The following is a 23,928-nucleotide window of genomic DNA, read 5'->3' as shown; positions in this document are numbered from 1 at the left end:
GAGAGTTGGTTCCACCCTCCTGAGGTATTTTCATAAAACCCATGCATGCCATCAAACCCTGATGCAGTGTAAATACTGTAAACAGTTGCTATCCTTGAGTCTTCCAAGAATAAAGACAGGGAAAAGGTATGCATCTTTAATACTGACTCATCTTTTTCTATATATTCTTTTTTTTTTTTTTTTTTTTTTTTTTTTTTTTTTTTTTTTTTTTTTGGTTTTTCAAGACAGGGTTTCTCTGTGTAGCTTTGCGCCTTTCCTGGATCTCGCTCTGTAGACCAGGCTGGCCTCGAACTCACAGAGATCCGCCTGCCTCTGCCTCCCGAGTGCTGGGATTAAAGGCGTGCGCCACCACCACCCGGCCCTTTTTCTACATATTCTTAATAAACAGTTGGGAATAGATGTAGCTGCAAATATGGAGGACCAGCTTTATTGGCTGTCTGCAACAGCTTGTAGCTATTTGAGCTTGGGAACAAATAAACTGTTTAATAACATTTTGTTGACTTTGTTACAGAGAAAACACTTTTATATGGTAATATACCAGACACATTTCTTCCTTTTCTAGAAACTTGATTCTTTCCCTGAGTAAAGCCCCTGTATCACAGAACTACAGACTATTAAATCCCAAGTGAAGTTCACTTAGAAATCAGAATACAGGCTGTGGGTTACTGGGGCACAGAACTCATGTTTCCGTGTTTGTGTCCTGCTGCCTAACAGATGGCTTGACCTGTAGTGTCCAAGTGTCAGGTGCTTTTAGCACCTCCTTCTGGAAGGAGAGGATGAGCAAGTTAAACTTGTGTGGTAGGACTTTGTCCTGGCGCGTGCGTGCGTGCGCGCGTGCGTGCGCGCGTGCGTGTGCCTGATACCCAAGGGGGTCAGTGAAGGCCTAAGATCCCCTAGAACTGGAGTTACAGATGATTATAAGCCACCATGAGTGCTGGAAACTGAACCCCAGTCCTCTGGAAAAGATTCCAATGCTCTACACTGCTGAGCCATCACTTCTCCAGCCCTGCTAAAAATAATTTATATGCAATTTTTTCCCCTGTGGTGGGGTTCAAACCCAGGGCCTTGCACATGCTAGGCCAGTATTCTATCCATGGCTTACATCTCTAATCTGAATTTTTATTTTTGAATAATAACTATGTAATTTTTATATGGTTGATCAAATTCAGGTAAGGAGAAGAAATAGCTCACACACCACTACCTCTTAAAATTGGCATTGACTTGGTTTTCACAGGAGAGTAGAGAAAAATCTGGATGTGTTTTACATATTAGATCCAGTGGAGTATAGATTCCTTCCCTATGGTGCTCTGAGAGGCGGTTTCTGCCTGCCTCCTTTCTGGTCCTGTGTCTTCCTTTCCTCCGAGACAGGCTGCCTTGACCAGGGGAAGAGGCCTGCTGGTGGTTCCTTCTCTGATTTGTCTTGTGAACAAGGATTAAATCTTGTAATCGCTAGTTTATGTTTCATGGCTGTTCCTGACTGAAGGATAAGAGTCCATGACATGCCTTATTGATCCATTTGTTAGATCAATGAGGCAACAGAAATCATTTTCCTCTTTGGGCTGCATTCTTGTCTGGGCCACTGTTGCATTCATTAAAGAGGAGGCTTTCTAGTCGGTAAATACTTGATTTTTCTTTTGTTTTCTGAGAGTAGTTAGACACTTGCAAATCTGTGTGTGTCAAGGTTTAGAATAACTGCTCCCACGTTGTCTTGGGGCACTTGGCTGATAAAATGCCCCATGCACTTGATTCTGATGTTCCTCTGAGTTGCTTTGCTTTCCACAGTCTCATTGTACCTAATTTTATCTTTAAAATGTTTACTTATTTTGAGATGTGTGTGTGTACATAACACATGAGTGTGCATGTTTGTGTTTGTGTGGAGATCAGAGGATAGCTTCATGGCTCACCTTCTACCTTGTTTGAGACAGGGTCTCTTGAAATTTGCCACTGGGCTGTGTATCCCAAGCCAGCTGGCTCACAGGCTTCTAGAGTCCCCACCTCAGTCCCCACCTCCCATCACAGTTGTAAAAATGATAGGATTACAGACACGAATCACTGAGTTTTACATGGCTTCCTGTAAACTGATCTGAACTCACTTGTACAGCAAGTGCTGTTCCCCACTAGCCATCACCCTGGCCAATGCACCTAATTTCTTGAAGCTTAAGTGCAAGGCCTGTCTCAGGAATTGTAGCAAACACTATTCATTTTCCTTTGAAGCTTTGGTTTGTTTTTAGGGAGCTTCTTGGTGTCCTTGATAGCCAACCTTTCTCACTTACATAGAAGTCTAGAACTAAGCTCACTTAAAGTTGTGATTGTCTTACATAATGCGAGCCTTGACTTCTAGGTTAGGATGCTTTTACATTGCCTCCCATCCCTTGTAAGATCCATTAGCAATATAGAAATATGAAAAAAATGGTATAAATCAGCAGAAGAAAGTGAGAAGTGGCATACCTGATAACAAGGGCTAAACAAAGTTCTGGAAAATTAATGCAGATGAAAAAACCTGATAGGTAAAAAGGAGGAGGGGCTAAAGCCTGAGGGCGGCCTTATGTGGCTGCTGTAGTAAAGGTAGTGTACCCAGCACAAAGTGAAGACAGAAAGCAGCAAAGGTTCTGTTTCTGTGGGCAGAGGCTGCTTGGCACTGTTCAGGCCTCTCCAAGCACTTCCTCGGTACTGTGCCACCCCCTTTCTTCAGCATCAAAGTGGAACAGCCAATGCTGTAATTGCCTCTCTCCAAGAAACCTGATCAACATGTTTGGGGGAAATTTAATGATGCTTTATTTTATTTTGTTTGTGTTTTGGGTTTTTTTTGAGGGGGGGGTTGTTGTTTGTGGGTTTGGTTTTGGATTTGTTTTTTTGTTTTGAGACCAAGTCTTAACTATGTAGCCTTGACTGCCCTGGATCTCCCTATGTAGACCAAGCTGACCTGGAACCCATAGAGATCTGCCTGCCCCTGCTTCCTGAATGCTGGGATTAAAGGTGTATTCTATCACACCCAGCTTTATTTTTATGTATGTGGGTGTTTTGCCTGCATGTATGTCTGTGTACCACTCGTTCAGTGCCCACAGAGATCAGAAAAGGACCTTGGATCCCTGAAACTAGAGTTGTAGATGGTTGTGAACAGCCATGTGGGTGCTGTGACTCAAACCCGGATCCTCTGGAAGAGCAGAGAGTACTTTTAACTGCTAAATGATCTAACTCCTTAATTTTTAAAAATTTTATTATTAACTGTGCATATGTGTGCTTGTCATAGGGGGGTGGGGCTGAGTATGTAGAGGTACCCACAGAGGCCCTAGAGGCCTGAGGCATCAGATCCCCTTAGAATTGGAGTTATAGTCCAACACAGATGATGGAAATGAAACTCAGATCCTTTGCAAGAACAGTATATACTCTTTAACTGCTGAGCCATCTCTCCAGCTGTAGAAGTTTAATTCATTATTATGATATTTGGTGGATGAAGAGATGATGTTCTACACTAACAGAAAGCCTATGGTGTCCTCCTGGCCCTGTCACATTCTGAATTCCCAGTTGGAATTTTAATGCCAGAAAACCGATGAGCAGAGGAAACCACAGCAGGTCTTTCTACCTGAGTCATTGGAGCATGAAGATCATTGGCAATCCTAGAGGAATCTGAAGCATCCAAGAGCCAGAAGGAACAAAAAGAAACCCTGACCTGAGGGGAAACAGATAACCCTGGGAACAGAAGAGAACTTCAGGAAACCTTGTGGGTTTCAAAGATCATGCATTCATAATTACTAGTAACTGAATGTCAAAAGAGTTAAGAAATGCAAAGGGAGCCCAGCACTCAGGAGGCAGAGCCAGGCGGATCTCTGTGAGTTCGAGGCCAGCCTGGTCTACAGAGTGAGATCCAGGACAGGAACCAAAACTACACGGAGAAACCCTGTCTGGAAAAACAAAACAAAACAAAAACGAAAGAAATGCAAAGGGTTTGAGACTAACAACATGCCTCAGAAAAGGACATGCAGAGGAAGGAGAGGAAGATGGACTTCAGACCTTCCAAGGTGTAAAGTAGAAGACACAGTGATTTCCTTAGCTTGTGTTCTCTAAGACAAAGCCTGCTTACACTGTTACCAAGAAAGATCTCGGGGCAAGGCAATAATGCCACCCAAAGCAATATGATTATTTATGATGCCTTTGGTAAAAGTCTTCCAAGAGACTGAGGGTGTTTCTCTACTCCCCCACCCCAGCAGAGGCTGGCATAGCACTGTTTTGTGGCCCATTTCCCTCTCACTTGTTGAAGTTTGCTTGGAACAAACTCACTTGATCCTTCCTTCCTCCAGGAGCCTCAGGAGGGGGTGCCAGGCCCCGCTATGTGTGCACTGTAGTATGTTGGCCTGTCTAAGTCTAAGAGCTTCCCCAGCATCTGCAGCCCCCTGCCTAGGACCTCTCCCTTTTTAAGAGATGTTAAAAGCAGACCCCTCCCCCCCCTGAAGACCGAGGGAGGAATAGAGCTGCTACTCTTCACAAGTTTGCTGTCAAGTTTGGTTTGCTGTCACCTGCATGGCACATTTAATAACAATAAAGGGTTGGGGATTTTTACCTTTTATTTATATGTATGTACCTGTGTCTATGTTGAGTATATGTATGCAGGAATCAGAAGAGGGCATCAGTTCCTAGATCTGGTATTATAAACAGTAGTGAGCTACCTGATGTGGTTGGTAGCAACCAAACTTGGGTCCTCTGGCCAAGCAGGAAATGCTCTTAAACCACTGAACCATCTGTCCAGCCCCAGAAAGAAAACTTAAAAGGGGAAAAATGAATTACCAGCTACACCTTAGAAATAGCTGTCAAGGACCTTTCTGAGTTAGAAGCCTTCCATCGAAGCTCCTTGTCTCTTCCTGCAGTCCCGTTTCCCCGTGCTGGGTTTTTCTAGTCTGTGTTCAGTATCACTTTGGGTATTTCTCAAAAGTAGCAGAAGTTTATATGCACTAGATGGTAACTCTTCTTCTGTGTCTTTAAAAAATACCCATGGAGAGGTTGAAAGGTTTAAATCGTTGCTGGACCTAAGAAGAGCTGGAACTGGGCATTTACTTGGTTAGGGAGTCCCTGCTCTGTGAAAGTCAGTGGGTCAGCAAACGAGGACTGGAGGATATAGTGCTAGGAAAGTTAGACATGAGGGTGGGAGGAAGAAGAGGGAGAGCTCTTTGGGGCGAGGAAAGAGCCTAGAGAAGAGTAGGTACCTGAACCACATATTAAACGTTGTGTGTGAATTAGCCAGATGGGGAGACGTGGACAGAATGGTTGGTACAAAGAAACTTGGAGGATTGGGCGGGCCTAGAGAGATAGATGGCTCAGTGGTCTTCCAGAGGACCTGGGTTCAATTCCCAGCACCCACATGACAGCTCCCAACTATCTGTAACTCCAAGATCTTACACCCTCACACAGACATACATGCAGGCAAAACACCAATGCACAGAAAATAATAAAAATAAATAAAATTTAAAAAAAAGAAACTGGAGGGCAACACAGGATAAGATGTCTTTTCAGGATTTCAAACTTTGAGCACCGTCTCTCTAGTGGACTGTTTGGAATGGATCCACCTGCTCCTGCCTTCACTGAAAGAACTACATACAACCTGACCTCTCCACACCACTTCTCTGCTCGAACTCTTTCTTAGACCACAGAAGCCAGAATGCTGGCTGGCTACAGCTCTACCAGCTCCCTCTTAGCTGTCAGTCTGTCCCCACCACCGCCTTCCTCACTTCCTCACCTGTCACTGTACCTCACCTGTCTGTTCCAGTCTCTTGCTGTGGACCTCAGTACTGTGTTCCTCTTGTCTGCCATGCTCTTGCATCCAAACAGACATCTTGCTACCTTGATTTCCAAAGAAACCTGACCTCCTGTAGAAGGTAACCCCCCCCACCCCCACCCATGACCTGCCTTCCAGCAGTCCACCTGGTCATTGCTTTGCTAGTTTGCCATTATGTTTCTCTCCCTACTAAAAAAGTCAACTCCACAAGGGTTTTGTGGCTAATTACTGGTGGTCGCCCCCAGCAGAAATTTTATCTGTCCCATGACAGTCATGGAGAGGATGAGCTGAGGGCAGAGTAGACCAGAGCACAAACAGCTTTATTTTCAAAGTAGCTTCTTAGAAATGAGTCAAGTTGAAGTTTAAAATTTTTTACTGTGTGTGTGTGTGTGTGTGTGTGTGTGTGCGCGCGCGCGCGTGCGTGCGTGCGCGCGCGCCCATATAGTCTGGAAGAGAGCATCTGATGCCTTTGAGCTGAAATTACAAGCAGTTATGAGCTTCCCAAAGTGGGTGCTAGGAACTGAACACAGGTCCTCTGCAAGAGCAGTATGTACTCTTCAACCACCCATCTTCAGCCTTCTATTGTTGATACAGAGTCCCTTGTAGCCCACACTGGCCTTGAACTCTGCATTCCCAGCCCTCTGACTTTTCATTCTCCCATAGTACATAACATAAGCCTCCCGACTCTCACTGTAGCCTTCCAGTGATTATACCTACTCTAGTAGAGCTGAAGGAGAGAGACGTCGTCTTTTTCACAGATGGTACTTGGTACAGAGTAAAGGATCAGTTCAGTAGGCATTCTCTGTGTGCCCATCAGCCACTCATGCAGGGAGGATCTTAGGATGAAGAAGTTTGTAGTTCATTTCTGACCAGCTTAGAGACTTGAATGCCCAAGCCATAATAGAATGATTGTAGACACGGTCCAGTTTTATTCTGGGAAAGGAATAGGGAAGAATTTTGCTAGTTACTATATGTGTATCTAATGAATTTTTTTCCTCATCATGAAGTAGACTACAGTAGAACACCACCCATAAAACGTAGTTATTTTATAATTCTGAAGACACTTTGAGCCCCTGCCACAGTGTTTTATTCTGAACCAGAGTTGTTACTATTCCTAATAATATTCCAGTTTTGACATAGGATGGATGTAAACTTAATTATCCATGAAGAAAAATAGCAAATTAATTTCAGTTGTTGTGGGAATTTTGGTTGAAAAGAGAATCATGTGTAGATTGCATAAACCATCAATCAGGTTGACAAGACTAAACTTGTAACCCATAGGAAGGGGATGGGAGAGGGGCTTCCATTTCCAAGCAGCAGATGACGATGGATAGAGTTGGTGGTCTTCTGTTGCTGATGGAAGGCATGCTTCATGGATGTTTGGGGCTCTGAGTGCTGCTTTAAGGGGAAGTGGAAGAGAGGTTTGAGAGTTTGGAGACATTAAGACTATTACAGGGTTTGTCACTTTTGTTGTTGTTGGGTTTTGTTGTTTTTTGTTTTGTTTGTTTGGGTTTTTTTCTTTTTTTTTTCTTTTTTTCTTTTTTTTTTTTTTGGTTTTTCGAGACAAGGTTTCTCTGTATAGCTTTGGTGCCTGTCCTAGATCTCTCTCTGTAGCCCAGCCTGGCCTGGAACTCACAGAGACCTGCCTGGCTCTGCCTCCCAAGTGCTGGGATTAAACGAGTGTGCCACCACTGCCCAGCGTCTTCAAATTTCTGATAAAAATAACCCTAATATTATTTGGCTGAGCAGATGCTATAAAACATAAAGCTTTATCCCAAGTCTATTCTCTTAGCCTATAAATATTTTTAGCAGAAAATTGAAAAAATATTGCTGTCTGTCACATCTCTCTAAGTAAAAGGTATTCCTGACCTCCTGATGGAGGCCTGCACCCCTTTTCTGGAAGACAGAGTCCCACTGTGGCTGCATCTCTGCTGTACTTAGACTGTGGCTGGATCCTAGAAACATCACCTTTCCCCCATCTCCCACCACTAGTTGGTGTGTTTATTCAGTTGACTGAGCCAGCCCTGGCAGGAGTGACCCCATGGTGATTCATGCTGTGTACTTGTGCACCCAGTCTCACTCCCGTCGGGGATGAGGTGGAGAATGGAGGTTAGACTTCAAGAAGAGCAACGTCAGAGCCAGAGGCAAGTCCTTGGCCACTAATCTGAACTTGGAAACTGGGTCTTTAAGTCCTCGTGTGTTTCTTAATAGACCCTTTCTGAAGATTTCTGAAATGCAGTACGTTAGGTAATACGACGTTAGGTGCTGCTCATCCACCAGTCCACCTGAGTTTGCACTTTTGTCTGTTTCACACCTTTCTTCAGGCCTCAGTCTTCTAGGGAAGCAGTGTGCTCTGCTAACTATGGGGACAGGCAGAGCAGCAAAAGATTTGGAAGAGAAGATCAAGAATTAAAATTCTGGGCTGCCAAGATGGTTCAGCAGGTAAAGGCACTTGTCGCCAAATCTGAGTTTGATCCTAGGGACTCACATCAAGGGAGGACATGGAATCATAATGCTCACAGGCACGCATGCACACACACACACACACACACACACACACACACACACACACACACACACTAGATAGGTAGGTAGATGGATGGATGGATGGATTGTTGGATAAATGAAGGTTTGAAATGATAAAAAAAAAAAGTTAAAATTCTGTATACATTAAACCATATTCCAACTTAGAGATAGTAAAAATAAATTATGTAGCAACATAAACAGGCATTTTTCCAGGAAAAAAAATTACGAATAAAAAAGAAATTGTGTCCTTATAGCATAATTTCTAAGAAGTAAAGGGAAGATTTTTATGTTCCAAGTCATATTAACCTGGTATCTAACTTACTTCTACACATTTTGTTCTGGTTGATTCCTCTGGGACTTTAAAATCCACTTATCCTCCAGGTCCCATCTCTTCCTGTCCCTCTTTTCTTAACTTCCTGATCAATATTGCTGAAGCCCCCTTTCACTTCTTTCTATTTTTTCAGGTTTCCTGTCTTAAGAATCCCACACACCTCAGTTATGCTCTCAGCTTTTCTTGTATTTCAGTTCTCTTCTGTGGAAGCTTCTGTATGAGCTCATCGGTGCTGCATCATCACTTGGTATACTGTTTGATTATGTAGTTTCATCGTATGATGAAGCACACCCCCTTTGCAGGCTTCCCTTTCTCCCTTCTCTAACATTCTTGGTATCATATTAGAAAAGCACCCAGTCTGCCGCCTCCCACAGGTACATGCCATTTGCTTCTAATCGGAAAGGGAATCAAGGGCCTCTTATTTGGATGATTAGTGTTAAGTACTCAGAACAAATTACAGCTTTTAGTTATTCAAGTTTTGTTTCATATGGTGTATGTTATAATAAATTAATAACTAGTTTAAAAATATAAACCTCACACATTTTTTAGTTCTAAACAGGTAGTCATTTTGGTCATTGATGAGTTTGCTCTTTTGACTGTAATTTATAAAAAAGTGTTTTCCTAAATCCCATCTCTGGTCATTTGCTAGCTATTATATCACAGTGTCTGAGACAAATGTTTTAATTGGTATCTTGATGTTGTCTTTCAAAGAACAGATTTTTTTAAATACTGATAAATTTCATTCATTAGTTTCTTCTTAATGGTTCTTGCTTCTGTCCTAAAGATTGTTCCATTAATTTTTCTTACACTTCTGGAAATCTTGCATCTTTGGGTGCGTATTAGGGCGGGGGGGGGGGGGAGGCGAAGTCATTTCTACCCACCATTTATTCATGTTTTAAGATCTCTTTTTCCGGGTTGACTTGTCCTGCTGCCTTTGAGTTGGCAGTGTGCATGGGCCCTGTTTCTGGGTTGCTTTCTGTTTTATTCTCCTGTCTTCTACTCCTAAGCCACTGTTCTAATACCGGCTCTAGAAGAGTACATCTTCAGTCAGTGAGTGGCAGCGTCGCTTGTTTGGTTGGTTGGTTGGCTGGTTGGTTTTTGTACACTTTCAGAATTGCTTTTCACTTTTCAGTTGAGTTTCCATATACTTTCATAACAACTTGCCAGTATGGATAAAAAATGCCTGCTGAGAATTTGGTTGGGTTTTTGGTTATTGATTGGGGTGGATGATCATTTTTTTTTTTTTTTTTTGGTTTTTCGAGACAGGGTTTCTCTGTGTAGCTTTGCGCCTTTTCCTAGAACTCACTTGGTAGCCCAGGCTGGCCTCGAACTCACAGAGATCCACCTGGCTCTGCCTCCCGAGTGCTGGGATTAAAGGCGTGTGCCACCACCGCCCGGCACATTTTTAAGAACATTGAATCTTCCAATCCACATCTTTTTTTTTCCTCATTTATACCAGGCTTTGCCAGTTTGTTATGTTTCAGTGTTTGCAGACTAACTGTACTAATGATAGCTAAGCCTTCCTTTAAAAAGTACCCTCAGCAGACTAGGTATGGCTTTAGTGATGGAGTGCTTTTCTAGCACACAAGAGACTTGGGGACTCCCCTCTCCACCCCCACTCCCCCACAAAGGGTTTCTCTGTGTAGCCTTGGCTGTCCTGGAACTCACTTTGTAGATCAGGCTGGCGTCAGACTCACTGAGATCCGCCTGCCTCTGCCTCTTGAGTGCTGGGATTAAAGGTGTGTGCCACCACAGCCTGGCAGCATGAGACCTTTTGATAGCTTTGAATTCATCATGTTTGAGACGGTGTGAGTCACAGCCAACGTGTTTGATGGTGAAAGCCTGGAGTAATGTTTAGAAAATGCTTTCAAGTTTAGCTCCCCAAAGTTCTTTCAGGCTGGAGAGTTCCCTCTCAGACTAAGGGCAAAGTAGATAATCAGGACTGGGGAGAAGGGGAATGATTGCCTCTTGGCTTACGGCTAACAGGAAACCAAGTGTTATAAACCCAGATTCTCTGTGATACCCAGCCTTAATCTTAAACATTAGGGGAGGGGCAACTTAGCTAAGTGCCTGCCTGTAGCTAGAGTTTTCCTGCCTGGCCCATAGTCAGGACAAATCTCTATCACCTGCCAGTCCCACAGCCGCTCAGACTCGACCAAGTAAACACAGAGACTTATATTGCTTACAAACTGTATGGCCGTGGCAGGCTTCTTGCTAACTGTTCTTACAGCTTAAATTAATCCATTTCTATAAATCTATACCTTGCCACGAGGCTCGTGACTTACCGACATCTTTACATGCTGTTTGTCATCGTGGCGGCTGGCAGTGTCTCTCTGACTCGGCCTTCCACTTCCCAGCTTTATTCTCCTCCTTGTCCCACCTATACTTTCTCCTGCCTGACTACTGGCCAATCAGTGTTTTATTTACCAACCAATCAGAGCAACACATTTGCCATACAGAACATCCCACAGCACTTGCCCTTATTGTGAAGCCTCTGGCCATCTTGGCATCTATTTCCAGAAAGACATTGCAGATTTATATGTTCAGTAAAATAGTGACATTTGCTTTTCTTGAGTGAATTGGAAGGTTGGGAAGTCTTGTTGAGAAGTGGGGTGATGGTAAGGGCTTCACAGAATCTGTAACAAGATTCCTTTTTTATATTTGATCTTCAAGACTGAACAGACAGGAGACAGAGGCCATGACACCATAATGGCTTCAGTTTCTGTAGTTACTTTATCTTTTTTAATTTCTTTTTTTTTTTTTTTTTTTTTTAACTTAAGTTTTTTTTTTTTTTTTTTTTGCTTTTTCGAGACAGGGTTTCTCTGTGTAACTTTGCACCTGTCCTGGAACTCACTTGGTAGCCCAGGCTGGCCTCGAACTCACAGAGATCCGCCTGGCTCTGCCTCCCGAGTGCTGGGATTAAAGGCGTGCGCCACCACCGCCCGGCTTTAATTTCTTTTTTAATTAGCATACCAAGTGTTAGTTTTTGTTATGGCATTTTCAAACATAGCTTGATTTTGTTCATCATCCTCTCCTCTCTCTTCTCTCCTATCCATTTACTCTCCACCCACCTGTCCACTACCAACAGCCTCCACTTTCATGTCACAGAGCTACAATTCTGTATCCCAAATCTGTGTCTCAAAGCTTCTGGGAATGGAAGTTGCGGGGCGGGGGTGGGGGGTGGTACTGTGCTTTCAGCTTTACAGGCTTGAAATAATTATTTAAAATGTGCATATTCAGTTCAGTCTGATAACTACCTTTCTGTTTTTAATACATTTTGACATTTTGTGTGTGTGTGTGTGTGTGTGTGTGTGTGTGTGTGTGTGTGTGTGTGTGTATGTGTGTCTGAGTGTCTGAGAGAGAGAGAGAGAGAGAGAGAGACTATGGGTTCATATGTGTGGAGGTCAGAAGACAACTTTCAGGAGTCAGTTTTCACTTCAGGTTGCCAAGCATTTGCTTTTACCCACTGAGCCATCTCACTGGTCCCTTATATTTTTTAACTGAAGGAAAGTTTTATTGTTAACCTAGTAGCCACAGTTTAAATCAATCTGTACTTTGATGTCTAAGCCTCTAAGCTGATTGTTTAATAATATTCTCTTTTCTGAACTCTACTTTAAAATTGTAGGTGCTATGTCTTGTTTCAGGCTCTAATTTGTAGTGTCTGTCTTCTAGATACCATGTATTGTAATTGTAATTACTTCCCTTTGGTTTCCTACGCAGACTCAAGTCATAAGAAATAAGAGTTATCTTAGTTAGGCTGGCAAAATGGCTCAATGGTTAAGAACACTTGCGCTTGCAGAGGGACCCAAGTTCAGTTTGCAGCGCTCATATGGTGGCATGGCCATGTGTAACTCCAGTTCTAGGGGATCTTATTCCTCCTTCTGACCTCTGCAAGCACCAGGCATGCGTGTGGTACACATACATATATTCAGGCAAAACATTCACATAAAGTTAATCAATTTTTTTTTAAAGAATGAAAGTTATCTGATGATCCAAACAGTTTTTTCCTAAGTGGGGGTACAGTGATAAAGCATGCCAAGAGTTCTATATACTTACCTTGTAAGTCATTCTATAATGAAGTTTTATTCACTCACTTCCACTCTCCTGTTGCTTACTCTAGGGTAACCAGGAGCCAACAACAACTCCTGACGCAATGGTTCAGCCTTTTACTACCATCCCGTTCCCACCACCTCCACAGAACGGAATTCCCACAGAATACGGAGTGCCACACACTCAGGACTATGCTGGCCAGACCAGTGAACATAACCTGACGCTCTACGCGAGTACACAGGCCCATGGAGAGCAGAGTAGCAATTCACCCAGCAACCAGAACGGATCTCTCACGGTATGTGAAGTAGGAGATGCAAGACAGAATGATGTGTGAAATCTTCACCTTCCTCTGAAGACAGAAAGCCCTTTGAGTTAGCTGTGCATGTACTGGCTGTTCTTCCTGGACCTGCCTTCCCACATCCTCTGTCGAACCAGTCCCCACGCTCTGCTCTCACCCACTCTGTCTCACAGCAACAGTCTCACATTGCCTCTCTCTGTTCCCTAGAGCAATGGGCATGGGGCTTGTACCTCCCTCCAGCTTTTCCTATTCAGCAATGGCTGTTCTGATGGCTGCTCCTCCTCTTACTCAAATCTCAACTGTTTCCGTGTTCTGGGTTTGGGTCTTGAAACCCCTTTTTTCGTATTTTATGTGCTTTCTCTATATTCTTACACTCAAGTCTTACACTTATGTACTTATACACTTACAACTTACACTTAAGTCACTCAGTTACTTAATAAAAGCTAGGCTTTGCTGGTTCCTTATCCTTCATTTCTACCCTTAATCATTACAGAGTTTAGCAACCACAGTTCCACAGTAATGTACAACTCAGCCCTTTTCTCGTGTCCTCTCCGAGGCAGAGAGCTTAGCTCTTCTGTCAGCTGCTTGGGGTCAACTCAGGTGGGTTGAGCTTAAATCACAACTTTACCTCAGAAGAATGAGTTTAGGCAAGTTATTTAATGTTCCTGTGCCTTGAAAGAGAAGAAAATAAAGGTCATAGTGTCTACCTCAAAAGCTGTCAGGAGCATTACAAGAGTTTCTGATAGGCCTGGTGGTGGCACAGGCTTATATTTTAGCAACTCAGAAGTCTGAGGCAGATGGATTGCCATAATTTAAAGTCTACTGGAGTTACAAAGAGAATTCAAGGCCAGCCTTGATACACTGGCAAGACCCTGTCTCAAAAGTACAAAGGGGCTGGGGATAACTCAGTTGTGGGGCACATGTGCTAACACCACTTGAGTTACCTCTCTCTAACTTTTCATCCCCTGCAAAGCAACCATGACGGTTTTGTTGTCTAGTCTACGCTGTCCTGTGCTCCTGCCTAACTCCTAATAATTGAAAGTCTACGCTGTCCTGTGCTCCTGCCTAACTCCTAATAATTTTCTAGCACAATTAGAAAAATGTCCAAACTCTGTACTTGGTTTTCTATTTTCCTCAGCTCCAACCCACCTCTTTGACCTCACCCCTACTACTTAATGAAAGAAAAGAAAATGTCCTAAGCTCACCACAGATATATGTCTCATACATATCTATAATCACATCATACTGCCTGTGGGATTTTATTCTAAATGTTCAAATGTTCTGTTGTCTGAATTGAGCTGTTTCTCATGCTTAGATCCCATTTTTCCTCAGTATCAAGTTAGCAGAGGGGTGCATTATTTAGACCTTAAGCATCTTGATAAGATTCATTTCCAGAAGCTAAAAGCGTCAATTGAATAAAGGTGAATGTAACCTGCAAAGACATTCATTTTATTTTTATAGATATCAGACACCCCACCATGAAAAAAAAACAAAAAACAAAAAAAACTTAGTTACATGAAAACATGCAGTCTTTCCAGTGATAGTTACTTCTGTGGGGTTTTTTTGGTTTTTTTGTTTTTGTTTTTGGTTTTTCAAGACAGGGTTTCTCTGTGTAGCTTTGCGCCTTTCCTGGAACTCACTTGGCAGTCCAGGCTGGCCTCGAACTCACAGAGATCCACCTGCCTCTGCCTCCCGAGTGCTGGGATTAAAGGCGTGAGCCACCACCGCCCGGCACTTCTGTGTATTTTATATCCAGTTGGGTTGAAGGAAGTATCTAGGTCTGAGACGTAACAAGAGGCTCCTGTAGCATTTGTTCAGGACATGGAAGATACAGATTGCTGGGTCAGACATGGTCCAGGTAGTTGCCTTTCAAATGATAATAAACTCACAGACTTTCTAAGACAGTTGGTTCAACCAAAGGACTAAAAAGGAAAAAAAAATATGTATCCGAGGCTTTTCATGATATTTTAACTTCAAACTCTATTTCTAGAGTAGTTAATTAATTAATGGTAGTTAGTAGTTAATTAACTAATGGTCTTTTTAACTGCTGTTTCTTCATTTCTATTTTCTTGGTAGTTTTGGTCTTTTGTATGTCTTTCTGTGGAGCTATTTTCTTCTGAGTTGATAATTTCATTAAATACAATTACTAAGTGTGTAAATCAGCTGATGAGTGCTTGCCTTACAGACATTAAGCCCTGGGTTTGATTCCTCAGAACTGCATAAAACCAGTCATAGTGGTGCATACCTATAATCCCAGCCTTCAGAGGTGGGAGGAGAGTCAGAAGTTTAAAGTCATTTCTGAGGGGCTTCGAGGCGAGCCTGGGTTCTATACCTTATCACAAAACAACTTAAGCATAACAATATATGATCCTCTTTTTACTTTCTATAGTTTATAATAATACCTTATTATTTTTGTTTGTTTGTTGGGAGACAGTTTCTCTGTGTAACAGCCCTGGCTGTCCTGGAACTCACTCTGTAGACCAGGCTGGCCTTGAACTTACAGAGATCCACCTGCTACTGCCTCCAGAGTGCTGGGATTAAAGGTGTGTACCACCATTGCCTGGCTCATTTGATTTTGATAATTTTTACCTTCACTGGTCAGTGTACAAATTAAAGTTTATATTTATTTGTGTGTGAGGATGTGGGTGTATGCATGCTCATGTAGGTGCACATGCACACCATATACATGTGTGTACCTGCATGTGGAGAGCAGAGGACAAACTTAGGTGTGATTCCTTGGAAGCCACCCATCTTGTTTTTTCCTTGGCCTGGAGCTCACTAAGTAGGCGAGGTTGGTCAGTCAGCAGGTCTCAGGGATCTGCCTGTCTCTGCTTCCCCAGAGCTGAGATCATAGGTGTCTGCCATCATACTTGGCTTTTCTGCTTCGGTTCTGGGGGTTGAATTCAGATCCTCACTCTAGCAAGGCAAGCACTCCACCCGGTCCCAAGGCTTCCTGTCGTCCCATTCTGGTCTGCACTGCCTCCCACTTTCCTGATTGCTGTGTGACTTTTCTTCCTCTACAGTGTGTTTTATGTGTCATATGTCTGCCTGCATGGCTGTGCACCATGCGTTTGCAGTGCTCTCAGAGGCCAGAAGAGGGCATCAGATATTCTGGGACTAGAGTTACAGGTGGTTGTGAGCTGCCATGTGGGTGTATCTAACCCAGGTCCTCTGGAAGAGTAGCAAGTGCTTTTAACTAACCTGAGCCATCTCTCTAGCCCCTTTTTAGCTTTTCAGGTTAGAAGCTAAGGCGATTGATTTTCAGGATTTCTTCCTTCTGTGTTTAAGCTCTATGTTTCCCTGTAAAAATCCTTTTAGGTGGAACCCACTATTTTCATTTCAAGACATTCTTAAAACTTCCTTAGTTTCAGGCCGAGCAGTGTTGGTACACACCTTTAATCTCATCACTCATTAAGCAGAGGCAGGCAGTTGTGAGTTTGAGGTCAGCCTGCTATATACAGAGAGCAAGTTCCAGGACAGCTAGGGCTACACAGAGAAACCCTGTCTCAAAAAACCAAAAGGAAAAAAAAATTCCTTAGTTTCTTCTTTGACCCTGAATTAATCAAAGTGTTGATTTCCAACGTTCAAGAATTCCCCCAACTTTCTTTTATTTATTATTTAATTTGTTTGTGGTTTGAGACATACTTTGTATGATATCAGTCCTTTGAAATTCATTGAGACTTATTTTATGGTTTAGTAGATAGTAGCTAGAAATGCCCTCTTTGTCTCTATTCACATTTCTTGCCTTAAAATATACTTTGTCCCCAGCACTCGGGAGGCAGAGCCAGGCGGATCTCTGTGAGTTCGAGGCCAGCCTGGGCTACCAAGTGAGTTCCAGGAAAAGGCGCAAAGCTACACAAGAGAAACCCTGTCTCGAAAAACCAAAATATATATATATATATACTTTGTCTCATTTTAATAAAAACCATGTAAGCCCTTTTTTGTTTGCTGTTTGTATGATACATCTTTTTTCTTTATTTGTTTTAGTGTCTTTTTAGTGTCTTTAGCATATATCTGATTTTAAAGAGCATCAAGGCCTGCAGTGGTGGCATATGCCTTTGATCCCAACACTGGGAGGCAGAGGCAGGCGGGTCTCTGAGTTCCAGGGCAGCCAGGGATACACAGAGAAAAAAACCCTGTCTCAAAAAAACAAACAAACAAACAAACAAACAAAAAGTCAAATCTTCCTTCTGTATCTAGTCTGGGAATGTTCACTTTCTTTCTGGTCCATCAGCATTTTCATGCCATTTACCAAGTCTGTTGTCTTCCTGTTTTCCTCTGCTCCTGACCCAGTTAGAACTTATATTACTTTGGTAAAACACCATGGCCAAAGAAAACTTGGTGAAGAAAGGGTTTATTTCATCTAAACTCCCACATCACAGTCCAGCTTTGAAGGAGAATGAAGACAGAATCTCATGTTAGGAACCCGGAGGCAGGAACTGAAGCAAAAGCCATGGAGGAATACTGTTTACAGGATCGCTCAGCCTGCTTTCTTAGGACACCCAGGACCACCTGCCCAGGTCGGCATCACCCACAGTGAGCTGAGCCCTCCCCCATCAATCAGCAATCGGGCAAATGCCCCTGGGGAGGCACTTCCTCAGTTGAGGTTTCCTCTTCCCAATGACTCTCGATTGTGTCAAGTTGATATAAAACTAATTTCAAGACCAATCAGTATAGCTCCATCTGCTTTTCTTTCTTTATTATTATTCGATCTAGGTGAGGGGAACACTCGTTACTTTCCTAGTAGACTTCTATTTCATTTTCAAGTTTAATCTGGATCTCAACAAAAATCTGAAATTCTGTTTATTTTTCTCCAGTCCTTTCCCCCTCTTTTGTCGTTAAATTTAATAATTTCTGTTTTCAGCTGATTCATTCTTTGTTGAGCCATCTCAGATCTGCATTGCTCTCAAGCTAGTAAATTTATTTGTTAATTCACTTTTTAATTCTGGAGTTGCCATTATTCTGCATATCTCTATATATAGATTTCTTACTTGTCATAATGTCCTCCTGTAATTCCTTAGCTATATTTGTATTTGCTCCATTGGCATCATCTCAATCCAGCATCTGGGCCTGGGTCCATTTCTGGTTACTGCTCTTTTTTGTATGTTGTTTTTGTTTTTGTGTTTGCTGCTCATGTTTTTAATCTGAGTCATGCTTTGCACTTTCCTGCTTTCTGTAAGTAGTGACTCTCTTTCATTTGTTTTCTGAGAGAGTGCTTATGCACATGTGCTCTAAGTGGTTTGCCTACACTGGAACCGCATTGCCAAGACACTGGTGTTGCTGTTCTCTTTCTCTCCTCCTTCCCAGCTAGAAGGCAGATGCTGCTGAAACACCTGCAGCTTTAGAGAATCCAATTCATCCTGTGAGCTGCCTGCCTATTAGGAGATAGATTCAGAGTTCAGCCCACTCATGCTCAAGTCTGCCTTGGGTTTTCTTTCTGTCGTTTCTAGTTTCTCTTTCCTCCCTCCTCCTTACCTGTGTGCTCTTGCACCCTCCGAGGAAAGGAGAGTTTAGCCTTTCTGTAGTTCTCTTTTTCCTGGGATCCCCCTTTCAGCTCTCTGGCTGGCTCCCTTCTCCTCCCCGCCAGAGCACAGCTTCAAGCTCAAACTGTGTGCTGTTGGGTTCTTACCGATTGGCCACTTGTTACTGACTGCATCCTGAGGTTGCTCATCTCCTCCCTCCCACGTTTGTAGGAGGTGGGGAGTCCATTGCTTAGAGATGAAGTGGAGCAGGAAAACTTAGACCCAATGTCTAGTCTACTAAACTTTTACCATCTGCTGTGGATCTCATAAAATAGCCTAGCAGTTTGTATGGCCAATTAAATCCAAGAGGCAAATAGGAAGCAAATTAATTAATCATAACCCAAGTTTGCATAGCACCTTTCAGTTTAAAATGCTTCTTCAAACATTTTATTGTGGCTTGTAAAATAACCCAAGTGGGCAGTTCTAGATCTGAACCCGTCACTGTGTCACTCAGATTCTGCTGCTCATACCCAGTGGAAATAGATTGTGTGTACATTTATTAATCTTCTCGGGCTGTGAGCATCTTGTCACTCAGCCCGTGCAGATGCTGTCATTACCAGAAAGCCTTCCTGACTTTCCGAAGCTTCTAGAAGAAAAAGTTCTGTCGTGTTCATCTACATCCCATAACTTCTCACAGTGCCTAGCATTTGAGGATAAAACAGGTATAGATATACTCAAGAGGGAGTGGCTGGGTTTCCCTGGTAGATGTCGTAAGTGATCTGTCCCTCGTATTATCAGAAGTAGGAAGTCAAGCCTGCATAGATAGTGATACAAAGGACTAAAAAAGTCACATCTCAGTTAGGGGTTGGAGAGAAGGACTCAAAATGACTACATCAGAACATGGATTTCCCTTTGGGCAAAGGTCAAGGGGTTTGATGAAGGCCTGTGGGAGAAAAACCATTTGAGCATGAATTGGTAAGAGCTTTTGAACCCTGGAATGAGAATCAGGGACTTCGTTGGAAGTTTTAAGCAAGGAAATGAAGTGAGTAAAATATGCTTCTAGAACATGGTCTGTTGCAGCATAGGCAGCAGGGATGCCAGAGCTCGAGTGAAAGTGCCCACCTCCACAGTGAGTCACTGGTGTGGTTCTTACTAGGGCTCATAACAGCTATGTAGAGAAGTGAATTTAAGAGAAATAGTGCAGGTGGGAGTCCAGAATTGGACAGATGACTGAAGTGAAATAAGTAGACAGGTAGCCGGCCACATAGTGATTGGGTACAGGGTATTTGGTTTCACTTCCCTTCTCTGTGTGATGAAGCTGCTAGTCACCTGAGCTGGAGTACAGAGTAAACTAGAAATGCACAAACCTTTGACAGAATTGCTGTGAACACGTCATCTCATTCTGGTGATGTCACAGGTTAACCAGGACTTTGCATATGATAGCTAGGCAAGTGCTTGCCTCAGAGTTACATCCCCAGCCCTGGGATTTTTGAGGCAAAGTTCACTTTGTATCCCAGACAGGCCTTCAATTACAGACTCTCCTGCCTTATCCTCCTGAGTCCTGGGATTGCAGTGTGGGACTGCACCTGGCCAGCTGTTCTGAGTGCAGCTTTTGCTTGTGTTGGATTGGATACTCCTGTCTTGTTGGAGAGAAAGGACTTTTCATTCAAAGATGAGAACTGAGCATTGAATTCTGGAGTTTTTATTTTTAAAATGAATTTTAGAAATTAATGTTAACATCAGGCTAGAAATTTGGCCTGCTTTTAAGATGCGAGCTTGTTTTGACAGTCGTTTGGTCCCTTGCTATGCATTGGTAAAAGCAGTAGCAGTTAGGGGCTGCCTCTTAGAGAAGAGAGGAGCCCAGTTCCTCCAGGAGTGCAGGTAATGAATTCTTTCTTCTAAGGACGGTGGGCTTAAATAATCAAAGCATTTGAAGTAGTCTAGTGGAAAAATTAAATCTACTGGATTATATTTTTCTTGAGAGCCCAATGCCTGCCCTTTTAAAAAATAAAACAAAACGCTTTTAATGAGAGAAGGCTTACTGGTGTAATTCAGCTTCAGTGACTGATTGGCAGTAAGGTTTTAGTCTTCCCTCTTTCTGATGGTCCCCGAGCTATGAGGGGTGGAAGATGTGATACAGCTAATCCCATTTGTGACCTAGTACTCTACTGACACTCTGTTGCGCTTGACCGGTGTGCATTTCCCTTCACTTCCATCTACTGCATAAAGAGACTTCTGATGAGGTCTGAGAGCTGCTCTAATTGATGGGTATCAACACATAAATTTAGAGAGCCGTTTGATACCATGTGTGTTTGGCCAAGTACTAATAGTAGGTTTCTCCCTGGACCTGTGAGCTCCCCACCCTTGAATTCTTGGCTGGATTCACAGTACCAGGCATGCATGTCCTCCTGTGGACGGGCCTTGAATACAGTCAGGAAGTGCTGGTCACCCCATAACATCTGTGCCACTGTTGCACCCATGGGCAGAGTGTGCGATGCCAGCCCTTAGTGTAGTCATGGAGTTGACATCTGAGGAAGACCGTTGAAGACTTGTTCCTCCCAGCAACCTGCATAACACCTGAAGAAGACTCTTTTGTCTTAGAAGATGACATTTCTGTGTGTGTTAATTGCCTCTGAAAACATTATAGTAGGACAGGATGTGGGGGTAAGTGATAGCAATACCCTGACTCTGGAGGCCTAGGCAATGATGTGTGTTGTCTGTGTCTTGTTTGTTTTAATTTATTTTATTATTTTATGTGTATAAGTGTTTGCCTGCATGTGTGTCTGTGCACCATATGTGTGCCTGGTGCCCATGGAGGCCAGAAGAGGGTGTCAGATCCCCTGGAACTAGACTTGCAGGCAATTGTGAGCCACCATGTGAGTGCCGGGAATTGAACCCTGGAAAAGCAGCCAGTACTCTTAAGTACTGAGCCAACTCTCCAGCTCCTGTGTCTTATGTTTTAATAAATAAGTATAAAATATAATAAAACTAGAAATTTTAATATAAATAAATTGAATAAGGATTATTATTCTAGTTTATTTTGTTTCTATGGTAAATGCCTTGCCAAAAAACTATTTGGGAAAAAGATGTATTAAGAGAGAAATGAGCCGGGCGGTAGTGGCGCACGCCTTTAATCCCAGCACTCGGGAGGCAGAGGTAGGTGGATCTTTGTGAGTTCGGAAAAAAAAAAAAGAGAGAGAGAAATGAATGTACGCATGTTCACTTGCTTGTGCTCAGCTCAATTTCTTCACTTTTCTACAGTTCAGGACCCTTCCCAGGGAATGATGTCACTCATACCTGGCTGGCTGAGTCTTCCCATGTCAATTAACTTAAGACCACACCCCCTTCCAGGTGATTCTAGGTTGTATCAAGTTGACGGCGTTAACCATCACAGATAAAAACATGTTTTATGTAGCTGTATGGTGCTTATGTTTTTGAAGCTAAGTGTTATTACAAGAGTTTTAAAAGTAGTTGACCCTGGTGACACATGTTTTTATTCCAGTTCTTGGAAGATGGAGGCAGCAGGGTCAGGAACTCCAGGCAGCTTCTGCTATCAGCAGTTCTCAACCTTTGGTTCACTACCCCTTTGGAGGTCGAACGACCCTTTCATGGCGGTCACCTAAGACCATTTGTATATTAGATATTTATATTACGATTCATGTCAGTAGCAAAATTACAGTTAGGAAGTAGCAATGAACATTTTGGGGTCACCATAACATAAGGAACAGTATTAAAGGGTCACAGCATTAGAAAGGTTGAGAACCACTTTGCTACATGATACTCTGTCTCTTTAATTTAAAAAAATATATAAAATAAATATAGAATTTTATTTTAAAAGTTTATATTAAAGTTATATAATAAAAGTATAAAAATAAATAATAAATATAAATTATTTTTAAGTAAAAAAATAATAAAATAGCAGGAGGTCTCTGAGTTCCAGGCTAGCCAAGGCTACATAGCAAGAACCTTGTCTCAGTTACCATCAACTATGATTCATTATTGAAAACATTATAATGTGTTTTGTGTATCCTGATGTGATGAGTGTGGTAGGGCAGTGGCAGCCTGGGTCTTTGTGTGTGCTCACACTCATCATGATCTTAGACATTTTTCAGTCCTGTAGACACCTCTCACGTGCCCTGCACAGGTGTCCACAGTTTAACCTTTGGGGTCTTCGTTTGTTTTTTGAGACAGTTTTACTGTGTGACCCAGTCTGGGTTTGAATTTGCAGCAGTGCCCCTCACTCAGCCTCCCAAGGGCGAGGATTGCAGGTATGATCTAGCACACCCTGCTCATTTGTTGACTTCTGACACTTGAGGATTTTTTTATTATTATTGACACTAGCATTTTAATGACATTTTATTTGTTTACCTGTATGTGGTGGGAGTGCATGCATATGTGCCACAGCATGTGTTCATGTGGAAATCTCAGGACAACCAGGGGAATTGGGCTCTTTCCCTCCATCATGTGGGTCCCAGGGATTGAAGTCAGCTTGCTGGCTCTGGAGTGCCTCTGCTTTCTGAACCAGCTCATTTTTATCTGTCTTTGTTTAGTTCTGTGTGCATTGACAGTGGTAATTTGTGCATGTTCATGTATGTGTAGGTGTGTGATGTGCATACATGTGTGTGCATATGTGCTTGTAGAAGCCAGAAGACAGTCTAGTCTTGGCTATTATTCCTCATGAGCCAGCCACTTTAGGATTTTGTTTTTGAGGGTTTTTCATTGGCCTGGAACTTCCCAAGTCAGTGAGGGTAACTGATCAGCAAGCCCCAGGGATCCACTTCTCTCTGCCTCTGCAGCTTTGGGATTACAAATGTGTGCCACAGCAGCCAACTTTTTATGTGGGTTCTGGGGGTGGAACTCAAGTCCTTGTGTTTGCAAAGTGAGTACATACTCAACTGATCCATTTCCCCACCTCATTTACAGTTTTTATACCATATTTATACTGTACCTTTTCTCTATATAGACATTATGTTAAGAACTTCCCCAAAATGTTCAGTACAGTAACATACCATGCAAATTTGTAGACTGGCAGTAATCAACTATACTTTATGGCAGTGGTTGAAACCCCTTTGGGAGTTGAACAACCCTTTCACAGGGGTCGAATATCAAATATCCTGCATATCAGGATTATGATTCATGATTCATAACAGTAGCAAAATTACAGTATGAAGTAGCAACAAAAATAATTTTATAGTTGCGGTCACCACAACTTGAGGAGCTGTATTAAAGGGTTGAAGCATTAGGAAGGTTGAAAACCACTGCTCTTTAGCCTAAGTATACAGTAGGCTGTTACATCTAGCTTTGAGTAAGCATATGCTGTGACGTTTACACAGCAATGAAATTTCCCCACACTTGACGTGCCTGTCATTAGGGATTTTGGGATGTACTTAGAAGAGTTTTCCAATGGAATCAATGGTGATTAGCAAATATGGTGGGAAGGGGGCACTCAAGGGTTAATACAGTAAAATGTAGAGTGGTTGGCACACACCTTTAA

General features: G+C 42.7%; 1 protein-coding gene across 34 annotated transcripts in view; it reads left to right on the top strand.

The window, feature by feature from the left end:
* Positions 1-23,928, top strand: part of Rbfox2 (RNA binding fox-1 homolog 2) — a 254,710-nt gene that overhangs the window by 190,267 nt on the left and 40,515 nt on the right. For 33 of the 34 annotated variants that reach the window (XM_052748223.1, XM_052748235.1, XM_052748236.1 and 30 more), the window contains one exon: positions 12,745-12,969. The exons of the other annotated variant lie outside the window; for it this stretch is intronic. In XM_052748223.1, coding sequence (XP_052604183.1) covers positions 12,745-12,969 — 225 coding nt within the window. The remainder of the gene's footprint in view (positions 1-12,744; positions 12,970-23,928) is intronic. 34 annotated transcript variants of the gene reach the window in all.

This window comes from Peromyscus californicus, unplaced genomic scaffold (assembly GCF_007827085.1).
Source record: "Peromyscus californicus insignis strain IS unplaced genomic scaffold, ASM782708v3 Scaffold_20__1_contigs__length_68692818, whole genome shotgun sequence".
NCBI lineage: Eukaryota > Metazoa > Chordata > Mammalia > Rodentia > Cricetidae > Peromyscus > Peromyscus californicus.
Note: the sequence above shows the minus strand (reverse complement) of the source record. Positions and strands in the feature narration are given on the sequence as shown.